Source organism: Miscanthus floridulus, chromosome 4 (genome assembly GCF_019320115.1).
Source record: "Miscanthus floridulus cultivar M001 chromosome 4, ASM1932011v1, whole genome shotgun sequence".
Lineage (NCBI taxonomy): Eukaryota > Viridiplantae > Streptophyta > Magnoliopsida > Poales > Poaceae > Miscanthus > Miscanthus floridulus.
This window is the reverse complement of record NC_089583.1, coordinates 7247102-7265498: the sequence shown is the minus strand read 5'-3', so window position 1 is coordinate 7265498 and position 18397 is coordinate 7247102. Positions and strand designations below refer to the sequence as shown.

At 46.2% G+C, this 18397-nt stretch overlaps 2 protein-coding genes across 3 annotated transcripts; both read right to left on the bottom strand.

Moving 5' to 3' along the window:
• Positions 1 to 5751: 5751 nt before the first annotated feature.
• LOC136550872 (protein PELPK1-like) lies at positions 5752 to 6652 on the bottom strand. Its single transcript, XM_066542455.1, has one exon. It carries the CDS (start codon positions 6591 to 6593, stop codon positions 6102 to 6104), a length of 492 nt encoding a protein of 163 aa, XP_066398552.1. The 5' UTR covers positions 6594 to 6652; the 3' UTR covers positions 5752 to 6101.
• A 5723-nt stretch (positions 6653 to 12375) lies between these two features.
• On the bottom strand, positions 12376 to 14612 carry LOC136550870 (reticulon-like protein B8). Of its 2 annotated transcripts, XM_066542454.1 has the most exons (7): positions 14442 to 14612; positions 14078 to 14340; positions 13779 to 13990; positions 13483 to 13666; positions 13227 to 13368; positions 12987 to 13056; positions 12376 to 12840 (listed from the first exon to the last, which is right to left on the bottom strand). In XM_066542454.1, exons 3-7 carry the CDS (start codon positions 13972 to 13974, stop codon positions 12677 to 12679), a joined length of 756 nt encoding a protein of 251 aa, XP_066398551.1. In that variant the 5' UTR covers positions 13975 to 13990; positions 14078 to 14340; positions 14442 to 14612; the 3' UTR covers positions 12376 to 12676. The 2 variants fall into 2 exon arrangements, with proteins under 2 accessions (XP_066398551.1, XP_066398550.1); XM_066542453.1 differs by lacking the exon at positions 14078 to 14340 and having other exon boundaries at positions 14442 to 14610.
• Positions 14613 to 18397: the final 3785 nt, after the last annotated feature.

The following is an 18397-nucleotide window of genomic DNA, read 5'->3' as shown; positions in this document are numbered from 1 at the left end:
AGGCTTCCCCTGTGCAGCGTGAAAGCAGTTCATCGCAGTCAACCACAATATCATCTTGGCACACCATATCATGAAATTCTTGCCATCAAAATTATTTGGCTTCAAAGCAGCAGCAAAACCACTGACAGAAAATTGTGTAACATTAGGTTTTGGGTTGTTAGGAATTTAGACAATTTCATTATCAGTTTAATCCAGAAAAATAACATTGTGACAATATATATGTGCATGTGTATATTTCTTATGAACACTACAACATGCAGAGATGACATACTGGTGAATACAGTAAAAACACAAAGTACATAAATTAGACTGTACTCAGCGGAGGGTCCCATGCTGAGGGCATCGGAGGCTCCATTTGCGCTAGTCCACATAGTGCGTTGCTCGAAGTCGCAGACCATAGTCGATGCAGGAAGATGTTCGCAGTGCAGTCCCATGAACGGATCACCAGGAAGAAGACGCCTTGACGTTCCGCAGGCAATCACCGGGAAGAAGATGTACGTGGACGAGCAGTCGCGGATCGCTCCCCAAAAACCTAATCGCCGCTCACCCCCTGCAGGGTTCTGAGGCGGACGAGGGTTCCGGAGGCACCTGCTCTCCCGCTACTCCGTGCGCGTAGAGTTACGGGACGGGAAAGCCAGGAAGCTGCTGATATGTGGTTCTCTCGAGAGTGGTTGCCGGAAGAACTTGATCTGGACTGACGGAGGACTCAGATATATGGGTGCGACGGGAAGGAGAGAGGCAAAATTCCAGGAGACGGAGACGGAGAGATAACTGTCGCTATCAGTTCGCCTCCACCATCAAGGGGAGTAACTCCTGTTGTTATGTGGATTAAATGGCAAAAGACTGGCCACGCCCGCCGGCCTCGGCCTCGGCCCGCGCCCACGGCTGGGCCGGCGGTGGCGGCGCGTGCGCACGTGTGTGGCACGCCTTTATCATTTTCTCAGCTTCTCAATTTAGATGAATAATTTCCAACCATATAAGCTGAGTCAGCGTTCAGTCAAAATCCCATATGGTATTAAGCCATATAACATTTAATGTTACGTAACATATAATTTTATTTGATTTATTAAATATTATATAGGCCAAACTCATATTATATCCAACAAAAATAGTCAACAATGCAAGTGAACTAGTGAAGGTAGAGCTTGTGTGATTTTAATTCAATTTACAATCCATTGCAAAAGAAATTGCACAAAAGCTCCAAGACGCAAACACACATGCCATCAATTTAATCATAGGCGGGCAGACATCTAATTTTTTTATTTTCGTTGAAACATAAAGCGAATTGCCAGCCTTCCCATCAATTTTTGGATTGTAATGATAGGCGCATGCAACTCAATATAATCTTTCCTTTTGTGAGCAAACTCAATATAATCTTTAGAGTTATAGGTTTCGAGTTTGAATCCTGGCCAGCACAATTAAATAAAAAAATAATTGTTGCTCGCTTCTATTCCACGTCTGAGTGAGTCTCTATGTGAGAGTGAGCGTCGTTGAAATGTATAGTGAATTGTCCGCCTTCTTTGTAGTTCTAACTTGTTTCGTTCATATTTGGGCCCCTGATGGAAAGTATCGCAGAAATAGGCCCTTCGTACGGTGCCAAAGGATATGTTGTTGTAGGTATACAGCATGGTGCCATGTGCGTGCTTTGTCGTAGTGTTTTGCCAACATGGCAACAACTCCAAAAGCGCTAAGGGGCTACGACGAGGTGAAATGTACATGACAAGGAAGGGCTCACGACGAACCACGTCATATTAATTGGGCTAGCTCATGTCAATAAGCATGGTGCCATAGATATTCAGATATTGGTGCCATGCTGCTCACCAAAAGCGCTAAGGGCTATGACGCCAAAAAAATTTCAAGAAGGACCATCCCTACCAAGACGTGGTGCCGACTGGACAACTGATACGTGGTCACAGTACCATTTTAAACGTCCGCATGGTAAATTAGATGCGCCTCACGATGGCTAGGTAGAGATAGTCCTCACCGAATTGTTTTCCTACGACACCGGCCGCGCTAGGGGATTTAACCACAAGCCTACGCCCACGGCCCACCCTCTCCCACCTTTTGTTTTAACATGCATCGTGTGTTGCACACCGAAAGTGCCAAGGGCTACAATATTGTGCTAGAGGAGTTAACCTCAAGCATGTGCCCACCCCTCGCAGCCTCTGTTTAAACATGGTAGGAGCAATCACGTTAACGTACATACTCCTCTCGAACACGGAAAACCTAATCGCCCGAAGCAGTAACAATGTGTTAGATAAAAAGAGGTGTCTAGCTTACACGAGAGGATGTGAATAATGCTCCCAAAAACCTCATGGCCTAAGGCAGTAGCAATGTAGTAGAAACACAGTGGTGTTAAAAGGAGGTGTCTAGCTCGCACGAGAGGCTGAGGAAATTAATAATAGCCTCTCTAATAGGCAGAGAAAGATGTCAGTTAAGTTACTGGTAAAGAATGTTTCATGACCGCAATAACCAGACGTCGACTCGACTTAACTCAGCACATGCACGTGCCTTTTTCATTCATCAACTTTATAATGGGTGAACGCAATCACTATCTATTGAAATCGAGTCAACATGTAGTCAGTATTCTCTATAGGATTATATGGGCCTTAAATCTGTTTGATTTCATTGAATATAAATGGGCCAAGCCCAACTAAATCCAACCCATTATCCAAACATTTTTAGACCAACCTGTCTTTTCCAAATAAAATACATTGCACATGAACAAACTTTTGGTTTCCCTACTGTTGCGTGGCAAAATTCACTTAAAAAAACTGCCATTCTCCAAAACAAAGTACGTACTATAATATCACACCCAATTTTAATGATAAAATTGAATGCACTAACTCATGTGTGCCCAGGGATCAATCACACACACAAGCTGACAAATTACATAAAGTATCATCACGGTGTCTCTTACATCAAGAACCATAATATAAATTAGTCTTACATCACACAGTGAAATATAGAAAGATAACAATCTCGTGGGACTTCATCACAGGGAGGGTCAACTGGTTGACCATAAGCCTAATAATCCTCAGGAAATTTCTCATACCCGTTGTCATCGGTTACTCATCCGGGATTTTTATCCAAATAAAGAAAATAAACAAGCGTAAGTACTTTCCATACTTAACAAGATAACATGGGGTTATGTAGCTCAAAAAGAACGACACTGGTTTACTGTAGTTAGCACTTTTAGTAAGTTAGGATTTTATTACCAATTATTATCAAGTTATGCTTAAGCTCCCATTTGAACCCACTTAATCAGATATCAGCACCATTTGGATCATATTATCATAAACCATCATAACTGAACAACAAAGAGTATCCAATTATTCTGTGAGTTTTTCGGGCCGCTTGTGACCGTGAGCACGGCTGTTATAACAGTTTGTATCCCTCTGCAGAGGTGGTGCACATTCACCGCGAGTCGTGATTCCCATATGCCCGGGTTAATTACTCCTATGTCACTGCCAAGGTGAGCGGGCAGAGTACACTATGAAGCCATTTCATAGGTTTCTCTAACAAGTTAGGGCCGCTAGGTTGCCTCGGCAGGCAGATGTAGGAACCCCCCTTTCCTATGGCACATATCCATCGCGGCTATACACATAGGAACAGAGGCAGCCCTATACCCAATGTGGCAAACCCCTTTTTGCGCCATAAAGGTAACCTCTAACAAGCTAGAAAAGGTCATATTACTGAGCTAAAGTTAGAGCCATATGACTCTCACGGTTGCACTGTCAGTCCCAACTTTTACCGACAGATAAGTCCTTATAGAGGGCCGGGAGCAACATGATCAAAAGTCATTTGCACCTTCACCCTATGGATCAGTTGTTACAAATCACGTTATACTTTTAGTTCCATAGAACCATCAACCATCGTATAGATCATGTTTAGTTAGAGCACTAGCAATCTACCCATATGCAATTAACCCATAGGAGTCAAGGGAACAAGTCATCAAATGACTAGAATGTCCTTATGGTTATCAAAGTTAGACACATGTACATGAGTCAGTGATTAAAGTGAATAGAACATCAAGGTAGGCCCATGCTATACTTGCCTTGGTTCACAAACTCTTGCTGGTCCTACTGGTCGTCGAAGAACTCTTGATCTCCAACGTTCTCCTCACCGTCTCAACGCGACAAACACGGCAACATACAATATTCCACAGGCATTCATGCAAAGCAAACAATCCTACAGTTAAAACAGTACACCAACAGTATAGAAAACAAGATAAAATGTTTATAAAAATAATCTATGTCTAGCTACGATCACGTCAACGCGAAGTTCACGAAAAACGGAGCTAAAACGTGAAAGTTATGAATTAAACAGGGTTTTCTATAGCACTTTATGTAATTAAAACTAATCATGAAATTTAAAAGTTGCAAACTTGATTAACAGTGGTACTAACATGTAGATTATGAAATTACGAAGCTAACGCAATTTGAACGGATCATATCGGAGCTAAAACGATGATTTTATAAGCAAAACAGTACAAATGACATTTCTGTAAATACTGAAAACGTACTTTGGACTAAAACAGTTTAGTTTATGTTTTCAAAAGAAGAAAGCATACTCGGGAGTTTGCGCTATGGACTGCGGGTACAATTAAGCGAAAACAGGGGGCTCTTTAGCAAATCCACCCACGAAGGGGTATCGGCCAACGGTGGCCGTCGGATTTGAAATGAACGGCCAGATCAGATCAGTGAGGGGGAGAGAGGAGGAGACGCCGGCCAGCACAGTGACTCCGGCGACAAGCTCCATGGCCGACAGCAAGGACTCGCCGAAGCGCGCGGTTCAGAGGTTAGGGTCCACTGTTTTCACAACCGAGGGCACCGGGGAGTTGCGGGGGTGAAGGGGAACTCGCCAAGGTCTAGAGCGCGGCCAGGGAACACGGCTGGCGAGGTGGCGGCCATGACCGGCGGCAAGGAGGTTGACGGCGCTCGCGGATTGGGCGCTAGAAGCCACGAAACACGAAATAAACTACATGGGGAGAAAGAGGGGAGCACGGTGAAGCTCACCACGGTAACAAACGGGGTCGAAGACGGCTCGGGGAAGGCGGGCCTCGCGGCGGTTCCGAGCTCGGCGGATCCCGACGTTCTTCAACGGTTGCGGCTTCCGTGCACGGCGAGCGCGAAGAAAAGGAGCGGGGGCAACAGAGAGGGGCGGTGACGAGCTCGGCGCATTTTATAGAGGCCTGCGCGGGGGGGGGGCACTCCCACGACGCGAGTGGAGCGTGGGGCGGTTGTGGGACGCGCGGGAGGAAGGGGGCGGCACTGACACGTGGGGCCGGGTGGTCAGCGGCTGGGCGCAGGGCTGAGGATGCGGCAGCGGTTGCTGGAAGGCCGCTCGGCTCGGCTGGGCCGGCGAAACTGGGCCAGTGCGATGCGCCTGGGGGAGGCCGAGCGGGGCTAGGCTGACGCGGAAGAAGGAAGGGGCCAGGGGGGCGAATTAGTTAGAAGAAGGGAAGGGGAAGAAGGGAAAACCTTTTTTTCCAAATAAATTTTCCAATTCCATTTTCAATTTAAATTTGAATCCAATTCAAATTCTAGTCAAAGCCATTCATTACAAAAACAAATGTGCAGCAGCATGAATGCATCAACATATTACTAACCTTATATTTGATTTTATATTCACAAAAATTATTTGTTTCCTATATTTCAATGCTCACATAATAACATAATTAAATCAAAATTTTCTTATTTCAAAAAGACTGAAATTTTGGGTGTTACATATAAATAAACTCAAATACATGATACAATACACGGGATAGCCGAGCAGCACTCTGTACATACGTATACACTTACAAGTTACAATCAATGACCACCAACCAAAAGAGAAAAAAAAAGAGGACAGAAAATGAACTGACAAAACTTAACACGATATATATAATTTTGAAAAAGACTCAATACAATATATAGAAGTATATAGAATCACATATACATACATAAAAAGGGGAACAAATACAACTTAAAAAAAAAGGGAACAAAATACTCCAAGCAAGTAAATCTGCTCAAGAAAGGCAGCATGCATGCACAGATTGATCGCGAGTGATCAACTATCGAATACTCGATGAACAATGAATCAGACACCGGTGAACTGAATTATGCCGAAGGAGGCGACGCCACGAACGGCACGGGCACGCCCGCCGGGATGGAGGGCATCGGTGGCAGTGTCAGCTTAGGCACGGCGGGCACCGGCGGCAAGGCGCCGCCAACCTTAGGGACGACGGCGGCGGGCACCGGCGGCAGAGTCACCTTTGGCACGGCGGGTACAGCCGGCATAGCGATAGGGGGCAGCACAGAGGGCACGGTGACCGCGGGGATCTTGGGCAACGCGGGGATCGGTGGCAGGGCGCCCACCGCAGGCACCACCGTCGGCACGGTGGGCATCGGTGGAAGGGTGGCCGCGGGCACGACCGGCGGCTTCGGCACGGCAGGAATTCCCGGGACGGCGGCCGGAGCGGCGGCCGGGGCGGTCGTCGTGTCGGCGAGATGCCGCGCGGCGTGGCACGTGCTGCTGCCCCCGAGCATCATGATGAGCGCCATCATCACGAGTGCCGTGGCGGAGACGAGAGACGAGGCGGCGGAAGCCATGGTGGCTATCTGCTTGCAGAAGTGCTTGCTCAGGAACTGAAGCCGCTTGGTTGCGATGGAGATGCAAGACATGGGTTGTCCTCGCCGGGCATTTTATAGCTTCATTCCGGTGCTGTGAGCACGTAGTTCGCGCCAGCCACTTGGGAAGTTGGGAATTGGGATAGATGGTTCATGGTTGGTGGCCTTCCTTCCAGTGCAAAGCATGGGCAGGGCAGGTGGCTGGCTGCTGTTGGAGGTGTTTGGATCATTAGCTCACCTTCTTGTAGCTGGAACCACTCTGCATGCATGACGCAAGATATTGGACACTACTCTCAATTCTCAACTCATATGCTGCGTTCAGTGGCGGATGTGGGATGCGGGATAAGGGGGGGCTAAAACAACAGAGATGTTGATTTGCACGAAGATTTAACGGTGAAATCAAGTTTTTGCTACAGTAATTAGCATTGAAATCAAGAAATTAGGGGGGGCTGGAGCCCCCCCAGCCCCCCCTTTGGATCCGCCACTGGCTGCGTTATGAATCTGCTCTGACCTCTGCTTGACAAGTTGAGGTAGCAGGCTGCGGTTCTATCTGTCGACGACTTGTGTCTTATGTAAGGACCACGTAAGCTGCGTGCGAATCTTGGCATGGTTAATCAGGTAATTATATATAAGAAATTATTATCAATCAGGTAATTATATTCTACTGTAATAATCAAGTGGTGCGCTACTAACTACTTGCTTCACCGTGCGGTTTGGATACATAGAAATCCTAGTTAATTAAGATCCATATGCTGAACTGAACTGATTGTACATATATATGTCGATCTTATGCAAAATCCGAAATGAAAATATATATATATATATATATATATATATATATATATGGCACCCATTTAAGATCCTCTGCTCGGTTTCCTAGCTAGGATTGGACCCATGAACCATTCCAGCTTATCCGGATTATACAAATTAGTGAACCATTACAACAGGGAATTATTCCATGGCCTCCTTCCTAAGGAACCGAACAAGCCTGGCCTTAGGGAAGGTTTACGTCAGAGTATGTGGATGAGATCATAATATTTAACTAGATACTACATGATAAATAATATTTTTTGTATTGAAGTACTAGAGAAACTTCAACACAGAGATACAGAAATATGGCACATCAGAGAATAATTATTGAAGGCTTAACTTTGCATTCTCTATAAGAAACAGACTAGTAATTTCCAAGTTTTTTTATTTTCCCATGAGAAATAGCTATAAGTCTCGTACATATATCTTTAAAAAATGATGGCAAGGCCGTTGTTGTTAATTAAAATCAGAAGGAAAAAGGTCGAGGGTGGTGGTGGGGGGGGGGGGGGGGGGGGGGGGGGGGCGCGGACAAAAGGCCTCATCTTGAATGTAGTACTACTTGTTTTTCGTTATATAGGTGACTATTGGAACATCTCTAGTTTTTTTTTCCCATGTTAGGGTTGGTTTCAAATAATTAACTTAGAACCCATCCTAAAATTTAAATTAAATAGATAATCCTCAATATTATTTTTAAATTTTAAAAAAAATGTTTGTAAATTATGACCCATGTATATTTTTATTTTTTTAAAGAAAAAACACAAAAATGAGTGGTGAATAATGGATCAACTTATTCGCCTGTTGGGGTATAATCTATCGGAAATTAGCACTGTTTGTACTTATATATCTAAATAAGTGCATCAACTCCAATAGAACAAATAAGCATGTTTGTTTTATTTGCACCAAAGTTCTCTAAAAAAAACATGCTTAATTAGTCCATTAAACATAGAGAGGATCTGCCACAATATATTATCTGGTAATACTAAAAAGTCATGGATTTAGTGGGGGGACGAGATTAATATGATGCCCTAGGGAAACCTTATTTTCTGATAGATTATTGTTCCCTAGAAGCGTTTCGTATGGAAGACATATTCTTAGCCCTCCAACACTCTTAAGTTTGGGGTACATGGAACTTTATTTTGAGCTAACATTATTCAATATCCTTCTTACAGTACAGTACAATACAATACAATTTCATATATACCTTCTTTGTTCAATTTGTGGTACTATCATCGCCTTCTCTTTAAATTTTGTCCTTAGAGGCCATATATAGCAGATCTCGTAGAAATGACCTAAACCCCGGCCGTCCTACGGTCCTACCTCTTCAAACACAGAGAAATTAAACCAAAGGGTGCAGAGTGAAGGGAACTCCTGACCCCATTTAGTTTATTTTCCTTATAGATAGTTAAAAAAGTAGTACAACTCCTGACCTCTTACACCAACATCCATATAAATCTCATCGACTCCTTTGGACAGCAATTATCCTGATTTATCCTCCACTACTATACTTTAGCGCACCGTCAGGGAAATTCACGTTTCCAGTAGTGAGCTGTGCTGTGCTCAGTCATGGTGTCATGGACGCTTCTTTATTTCTAATTGACTAGCTAAGCAAGCTATATATTACTACAAGAGTAAAGTTATTAGCTCGATCGGAGGCAAGAAATATACATCACCTCAAAACCTCATCAGCACACGTACTCATCATCCCTTGTACAATCTCACTGCTCCCTAGATCATGATGACTGCATGCGCACATGCATACTGCAGATCGATCCGTTAGTTACGCAGCCGGAGCGACGTCGTAGTCGTCATCGTCATCGTCGCCGGCGCCACGGCAGCCCCTGAGGTTGCCCTCCTTGGGCAATGCCGCCCACACAAGGCGATCGCACTGATCGTCAGACCTGGCCATGCATAGCCGCCATGCCTACTTCTCACCCTCGACCTAGCTAGCTCGAGCAAGCAATAAGCAGCTAGAGTGGTCAGTGACCGAGTGAGCTAGTGTGGAGCGAGTAGCTTACTAGTGTGAAGCTCAGAAAGCTCTAGCTAGCTGCTTGCTTGGTTGGTTGTTGGAGGAGGGTTGGCGAGCAGGGTGGAGGTATTTATAGCCATTGTCGCCGAGGTCTCTCCTTGGCGTCCATGCGCCACGTCTCAGATCGGAGCGAGAGGTCCAGATGGAGCTAGCTCTTGGCAGAGAGCAGGGCTTCATGGCTAATAGCTCGGTTAATCGCCAGGAAGAATCACCGGCCGGCCGGCCAAGTGGAGAAAAGATCTCACAGTATCTGGGCAGATGGACGAAAGATGAAGACACCATGAGATTACTGGTGCTGCTTTGCACAAGGCATGCAGCAGACAGATCTCATCCCTCTGTAAAGCCAGAGGAGCACAGATACCCCCGGCCCTCCCTTCCTTTTCATTTTTTCCCCCCAAAGGCACATGCACAATTGCACAGGGATGTCCGGTGGGGCCCACCTCGACATCTGACGTGGCTTCACGGCGTTGGATTGTCTGTGCCAATATAGCTAGTTACAGTAGTATAGTACTCCTGTATATTAACAAAAAAATGGTTGCGTGACTGCGTGAGTAGAATGTCAGGTCGCCTATTGGAAGCCTTGGCATCAACAGTTCAGGGGCATGCATGCATTGTTGGTACGGTGGCTCTTCTGTACGTGGACGTACTTAGTTGACTGTGACTTGCTCCCTCTATTTCAAATTATAAATCACTTTAACTTTTTTGGTTCATCCATTTTGCTATGTATCTAGACATATTATTTATCAAGATACATAGCAAAATGGATATACAAAAAAAGTCAAAGCGACTTATAATTTAGAACGAAGTAGTTAACAGCTGACAAATCTTGGAAAGTTTAATAATCACTTGGTCGTTGTCACCTATAGTCTTATTATCTTGTGATTAAATCAAATGTTACAGTAAAACAATGTGCATGTGAGAGTGTTTGTACGTAAGTGTCTGTTTGTACAATGATCGCAACCTGTCAGGAAAGTGACTATACGCATGGTTGCCGCCCACACATGTCTTCTAGTTCCTTCGCCCCAAATTATAAGATGTTTTGGCATTTTTTTTTAAAAACAATGATTATATGTTTTGGCATTTTAGATTCATGTCTTTTACCATGTATCTAGTCATAGCATACATCTAGGTCCCTATCAAAAGTTATGAATCTAGAAAAGCCAAAATGTTTTATAATTTGGAATGAAGGGTGTAGCTAATTCCATAAGTTATCTTATTTCCTTATCAAATCAGTTATAAAAGGCTCAAACGGGATTGCTAAACTCAGACCATATTTGGATATGATAGGGCTAATTGTTAGTCAGCTAATATTTAAAAGAATTAGCCATCCAGTAAGGGGCTAATAGGTGGGTTAATTATTTAGCCACATCTCTAACTAGTTGTTAGCTAACTAGTTGCCAACACCAACTAATAATTTGGGCTAAATTTTAGCTCTAGCTAAAAATAGCCCTACTTGATCCAAATAAGCCCTTAGCCTAAGTGTTTCTTCACCCTCCTCACACAAGAATGTTTTCATCCCTTTCTTCCCCCTTCCATATTCTCCACAATCCATCGTCATCCCGAGAAGATGTTAGGCGTCTTCTCTGTCTCCATCAAATCCAATGAGGACAAGAGGTTAGGGTTTGTCTTTGGGGGTTTGAGCTTAGATGAGCTTTTCCGTTAATCCTTGGTCACAGATAGAAGGTTGGGGAGAAAGGCTAGCTCAACAATGGATTGATGGTGGCTGGGTAGAATGACAAGATGGTGACGTCGGCGCTGCCTGCCCAAAATCGACCAAGGGTAGCCATTTGGGGTGGTTAAGAACAAGGTGGTTCACCCCACTGAGCCAACACAGAGGCAAGAGTAGTGACGGATCGGGTGGGTGGTATAGATCAAGCATTAGTAGCGTCGCTCACGGAACGATTGATGGTGATCATTGGGTTGGTCAGGGTGGTAATTCATGACCACTACGATTGACGGCATGGAGGCAAGAGTAGCAACGATTATAAGTGGCCGACTCAGGTGGAGGGTGGTACATACATTGGTACGATGGATGGAAGTTATATATGGAGTAACACCGTGCGACATGAGCCAATTAAAGAGAAGATTATAGAGGAAGAAGAGCGCAAAATGAGAATTGGATTACAAAATGACACCAGGCGTGTCAGCGTCCAAACATAATATGGCTGGATGGATGTCCATAGATGCATGGCCCCAAATATGTGGGTACCTAATTGGTAATATGGATTTCACCAAAGCGTGTTAATTAATGAAACTCTAAATCGCTAATAATCATGTATTACTGAACCTTTTGGCAAACGCAAGAAAGAAAATTTGGCACTTGAACGGGGCCTGGGCACCAAGCACACGCATTGTGTGTTGCATATTTGCATGGCGTTAGTGCGCACTGCGCCACTGCACAGGAGATCACGGTACTGGTGGGCCGTCCGAGTTGGCGCGCGGCGCCCCACCGGGCTGTGGCGGTGCTCATGGCGAGCCTCCGCCGGCGCACGGCCGCCACGCGGTGGAGCAGCGCGGAGCACGTTCCGTCGTCAGCCCCGCATGCACGCCGCCGCGCCATGGTGGACAGGACCTGACCATGTGCGTGCCGACCCAGCGGAGCAGCCGACGACGAAACCTCAGCCCAGAGGTAGCGGGGCCGAGAGCCCACGTAGAGTGAGCGTTCGGTCGGCCCGGTAAATGATGTGGTGTTTCTGTTTCCTCTTGGCTTCTTTCACCTCTGAATGAGCTCTGAGAGCAAGCCATTGCTATGTCTCGGAAATGCAGACTCACTGCACTTTGTCGCAACCAAAAAACAAAAAGAAAAATACAGAATCCTGATCAACTCGATCGACATTACAAATCAAAGAGGTCAACTCTGAGGAAAACAAGCAGTGGCAGTTTTTGAAAAGGGCGACACAGCTGACTAATACCCGTGGAAGCAAGATGTGCATGAAAGGAAGTGCTAGTAAACATTAGTGCAGCGTGCATTCAGTACACGGGAAGCTAAAATATCATATATATCATTACACAAGTAGGAGTATGTAGCAGCAGCGCGGTTATTCTCTGTACGGAACAACTGGCGACCGAGTTCCGAAGCATCCTCTGGTTCAGTCGAGGAGAGATGAAAGCTGAGGTAATCATAGATTAGATTACTGATTGCACAGCAGGCAGCAGGCAGCAGGGCAACCTCGGTCGCCCTGCTGCTGACGACTGACGAAGTTGGGGAGGGAATGGATCATGGATGGATCTAGTCGCTCTTCCTGAACTTGCTGACGCCCCCCTTGAGGATGCCCTTGGTGTCCAGCCTGCGGTACTGGCTCTGCGCCACGCCCAGCATGTTGTACAGGAAGTCGTCCACCTGGTCCTGGTACCTCTCGTACAGCACCGGCAGCGTGTGCGCGCACACGAACCCTGAAACCATACCAGCCACACCATCCATCAGCAGTGCACTAGTGCATGCAGCAGTTACTACCAAACAGCAAACAGAATAATCCTTCAGAACTGTAATGTAACCCTGAAAGCACAATCTATCGCTGCCAGAATTCACAAGTTATTACCGACGTAGATGACCGTCAGGAAGTTGCAGAAGCTGCCGACGATCGCCGCCGCGAAGAACCCGGCGATCACCTTGTATTAATCACCAATGGTAAAATTAAAAACAATATACAGGAAAACAAGCTCGCATCAGTCTGTCTGACCATACATAGCTACTACTGCATGTTGTAAAATGTTCAGTGAAGAGAAAGGCATGCATGCAGAGTCGGGTACAGAGTGTTGCACTCCACAGCATCACTTACGATGACGAACTGCTTGAGGTCCCGTCCGCAGGACACGTCCTGGAGGAAGCCCAGCGCCCTGTTGACCTGTGCGCCGACGGCCGCGCCCACGTTCGCGAACAGCTCCTCCGGCAGCTGCACTCGGGGCACGCTGGAAGGGGACCTGGAATGGATAATGTTGTTGAGCAGCCCGGGCATTGTTTGTTGTCATATCTACCGCAGAAAGCACGATAATGGCACATCGAAAGAAAGAACGCAGCTAAGCTGCATGCGGTACCCGCTGTTGAGCATGGCGACGAAGGTGGAATAGGCGAACTGGACGGCCATGCCGAGCGCAAGAACGAAGCAGACGATGGTGAGGAAGTGGTAGTCCAGCCACTCGAAGAAGACCCACACCAGCGTCGCCACGCCCAGCACGCTGGACGAGATCTTCTTGTTCCGCCACAGCAGCACGTCGGCGGCTGCAGCCAGCCATCGTCAGTCATCATCATTCGTCACGAGGATCAATTCGCAGACAGACAGTCAGCCACTTGATGACATCACTACGTTGCTACTTGTGGGTGCAATACGTACATTTCCCGCCGCCCAGGACGTGGTGGACCGACTTCTTGTTCCTGTTCTCACCGCCGCCGAACAGCTTCTTGGCCTGCTCGGAGATGGAGGAGCCGTCGTCGAACCGGACCGACTTCTGCTTTGGGAGGTTCTCCGCGATGGTCTCCATGATGTTACCCATCAGGTCCGCCGCCGCGTTCTCCGAATGCTCCGGCATCTTCGATCCTGCCGCCCTGGAATCACGAAACACGTGTGCGTACAGGTTAGATGCAGAATCAGTCAGTCAACGTGACTCGGAGCCATATGCCTCTTTCTTCTACCTGTAAATTTTCTAAAACAGAGTAACAGACAGGTCTGCTGCACAAAGGCCGAAAAGCTTTCGAATACACCTTGAAGAATAGCTCCCAGGTGCTGCTGGGGCGATTAGTTGAATAGAGTACGAGATTAAACAGAGCACATGGCGTATTACTCTCGACTCTGAATTAATAGCCTGAATCCTGAACAGCTCAGGAACGCTAAACAATTCCTCAACAGCTCAGCCTTCCTTTTTGTCCACCTCCACGGCGGATTCTTTATTCAGGTCCTGCCGTCCAGGTTGCAGAAAAGCTAAAGCAACCAACTAGCCGGCCAAAACGAATTGTATAAGGCTTGTATAAATTGACCGGAGGAGAGGGATGAACTTACCGAGGAACAGCGGTTCGACGCGGCAGAGCTCGAATTGGGGCGCCCTGATCTTCTCTGGGACGATCACAGTAGGCGACGAACCAGGTATTGGGGATTCTTGCTCACCAATGGCGAGGCAGAGCAGCCGGTTGAGGGGGAGCCCGGGGGAGGAAAGGTAGTTGGGGGTAGAGCTATTAGTTCGTCGACAGGGACAGCCGGACAGGTGGGCTGTGTGTGGGCTCACGGCGTCCTCCTTGCAGCCATACGTTCCGCAAGCGTGGGTCATGCCTGTCAGTGATATTTTCCTCCACCGCCGACATACACACTGCAGTCATATGTTTAGCGGACCAAAGCCCAAACGAGCCCCCGTGATGCCCGTAACGCTTCATGGGCCGTGGCCTGCCGACGGCACAACGTTGGTTGGGCTGAAAAAACTTTTTGTTTTTTAGAAAATTGGTTCCATAGATTACAATATCCAGAAATTATCATTGAAAGTATGCTCGTCCGTAAAATAGCACCGAAAGAATCAACCGTTATCTGAAAATATCATTCTGTCATATTTTGAGATAACGTTGTGAACTTCTATTCTCCTCTACCCACCTGAGACCTCCATGGCTCCACCCACCTGTGAAAGAAAAAAGACGCAGCTGCCTTGTCCATGCTCCACAGCATATATAGTAGGTAGTAGCATGTCCAATTCTACGTCTCCATTCTCCTCACACCTGACACGTGAGACCTTCATGGCTCCACGTCTGAACGTCAGTGACAACCCCAAGCCAGAGGCACCACCGGATTCAGCTTCTTTGCCGAGTGCCTGAGGTACTCAGCAAAGACCGATATACACTCGGCAAAACCTACACTCGGCAAAGGGGCTCGGTAAACAGTTTATCGGCAAAGACCTCTTTGCCGAGTGTACTTTATCGGGCACTCGACAAAGGCTTTGCCGAGTGCTAATCTGACACTTGGCAAAGAAAAGTCGCTGTGACGGCGAGCGCCACCATGACGGCAAAGCCTTTGCCGAGTGCTAAATCGACACTCGGCAACGAATTTTCAAAAAAATATAAAAAAACCGCCGCCGCTGCCTTTCCGCTGCGGCGCGTGATGGATCCCGGGTGCGTCCTGCGTGGTGACAGTATGCAGCCTCCAGCCGTGGCCGTAGTCGGCGAGGGCCGCTCTGGGGCCGAAGCTGACGGGCTCTTCGTCGTCCCTGACGGCCTCGACGTACAGCGCCGGCGGGGCCCCAGGTTCGAGCTTGCGGTTGATGGCGTGCAGCGCGTAGCGGGCCGTCGTCCCTGCCATAAACCGTCGGACCTTGCTGGAGCTCCTGCACGTCACCTCCAAGAACTGCGAAGCGGCAAGTAGACAGCAAGCGCGTCAGTTCGAGGAGAACGGGTGCAGCAGGAGGAGGAGACCTTCCGCGACAAGCAGACAGCAAGCAGACAACAGACATCAAATAGACCTTCCGCGGGATGAAGATGTACAAAAAGGTTCATGGGGCTCTGTGCAGCAGGAGGAGAGCGGATCTTACCGGTTGCGGTGGAGGAGGAGAGTCACCGCCGCCGTCCTTGCCTGGCTGTTGCGCGTCGCCGGACTACTGCGCCCGCCGCTCCATCGCAACGCGCAATGACTTGCGCTTCGTTGGGTGAGCTGCCCACCCTCGGATTTGCCTGGCTATTGCGTCGCCGTGCAGTTATATAGTATAGCAGCTTTGTCGAGTGTTCTAGATCTGACACTCCACAAATGATTTTTTTATTTTTTTATTTATTTTTTGCCGAGTGTCCTAGATCTGACACTCGGCAAATCAGGGTTTGTCGAGTGTTCTAGATCTGAGCACTCGGTAAAGTTTATTTTTTATTTTTTTCTTCTCCTTCTTTTCTAGAAAAAAAGATTTTATTTATTTGCCGAGTGTTTTAAAAATGGCACTCAGCAAACCCCCTCTTTGCCCAGTGTTTTTTTTACACTCGGCAAAAAAACCTCTTTGCCGACTGTCTTCTACTGATACTCGGCAAAGAGGTGATTTGCCGAGTGTCATTTTTTTGACACTCGGCAAACCATATTTTTTTCACTTTTGATCTCTAAACTTTTTCTGTAGTCCTCATACAATACCTGGTACTCCATGTTCCAATGTGACATATTTCTCAGACTTTTTTCTATATTTTTTTAATTTATTTCATTTAATTGAATTTTCTTGAATAATTCAAATTATAACAGCTAGTTATTCGAATAATGAAAAAAATAAATGAGAAAATGATATTCATGTTATTTAGTATAATGTGAGGCCGTATCCAGGAACAGACCATCAATTTCGAACATCTTGTTTACGAAACATGACTACGAACTTGTGGTCGAGTTGTTTTTAAATTCTATAAAAAGCAAACGAAGACCGAAAATCTTGAAACTTGTCGAGATATCATGATATCATATGTGGAGGCTGTGATAAAAAAATTAAGGAGGCTTCGCGTAAGTTTGTCACGTACGATGCTTACCACCTCGTCGGCCTCTTCACGAAATCATGAAACTTCTTCGGAGATTCTTCGGTTTGCAAGCATCGTATGTGATAACTTGCGCAAAACCTTCTTAAATTTTTATCACAGCCTCCACATATGATATCATGACATCTTGACAAGTTTCATGATTTTCGAACTTCGTTTGCTTTTTATAGAATTTAAAAATAACTCGACCGCAAGTTTGTGGTCATGTTTCGTGAACAAAATGTTCAAAATTAGTGGTCTATTCCTGGATACGGCCTCACATTATACTAAATAACATGAATATCATTTATTTATTTATTTTTTCATTATTCAAATGACTAGCTGTTATAATTTGAATTATCCAAGAAAATTCAATTAAATGAAATAAATTAAAGAAATATAGAAAAAGTTCGAGAAATATGCCACATTGGAACATGGAGTACCAGATATTGTATGAGGACTGTAGAAAAAGTTTGAAGGTCAAAAGTAAAAAAAAATGGTTTGCTAAGTGTCAAAAATGACACTCGACAAATCATCGCTTTGCCAAGTGTCAGCAGAAGACACTCGGCAAAGGGTTAACGGCGGCTGCCGGCCGTTAACGACGGCGTCCCTTTACCGAGTGTTATTGTTTGCCGAATGCCCGACACTCGGCAAACCTGGTCTTTGCCGAGTGTTATTGTTTGCCGACTGCTCGACACTCGGTAAACCACCTCTTTGTCGAGTGCCAGTTGTTTGCTGAGTGCTTTTCTCTATGGCACTCGACAAATAGCCTCTTTGCCGAGCGCTCGATAAAAAGCACTCGGCAAAAGCTAGAACACTCGGCAAAGAAGCCGTCTCCGATAGTGAGTAGAAGCTAGCGCGCGTGCCACCCATGCCCATGGCTTGTCGTGTCCTCTCTACTACGGGTTAGCACGCCTTCCCTCCGCAGCCGGGGAGTAGGAGCTACGCCTGGTGGGTCTTTGGCACAGCTCGACGTACGGATGGTGTGACAGAACCGCCCAATTTAAACAAGATCAAGTATGGTTGTCCCCGCTAACACGTTGACACACCCATACTTTCACTCATATAAATCTGGTAGTCCGCCGAGTGTCCCGAAAGACCTCGGTAAATCAACATCACAACCAAGATCGCGTGATTAAGCAAATACACATCACATACATCGAGTTGCAGCGGAAATAATATTACAAAGGGGTTAACAAATAATAGTACAAGTTTGGGTTTCAAAATCGCTTAGTGAAAACAACATAGCTTTCAAATGATTACATTAATATAAGTTCCAAATATAGTGCTAGCATAAGTGATATCATCCGACAAAAGCATATAGATGAGAAGTAAGTATAGAATCACCGAGCCCACCGGTGGTTAGCCACCATCATCAACAGGTCGAGAACATCACCTGCAACAAGGTGGGATAAACCCTGAGTACTCGAATGTACTCAGCCAGACTTACCCGTCGTAAACCAGAAATAAAATGACACCAAGGATTATGCAAGGCTTTCTTTAGTG

Bases quoted from the DNA above. Each gene is read 5' to 3' on its own strand.
- LOC136550872 (XM_066542455.1), bottom strand. From the start codon at position 6,593: ATGGCTTCCGCCGCCTCGTCTCTCGTCTCCGCCACGGCACTCGTGATG.
- LOC136550870 (XM_066542454.1), bottom strand. From the start codon at position 13,974: ATGCCGGAGCATTCGGAGAACGCGGCGGCGGACCTGATGGGTAACATC. The intron at 13,667-13,778 runs GTACGTATTGCA...GGCTGGCTGCAG, and splicing joins CGTCCTGGGCGGCGGGAAAT to CCGCCGACGTGCTGCTGTGG. The intron at 12,841-12,986 runs GTAATAACTTGT...GTATGGTTTCAG, and splicing joins CCTGACGGTCATCTACGTCG to GGTTCGTGTGCGCGCACACG.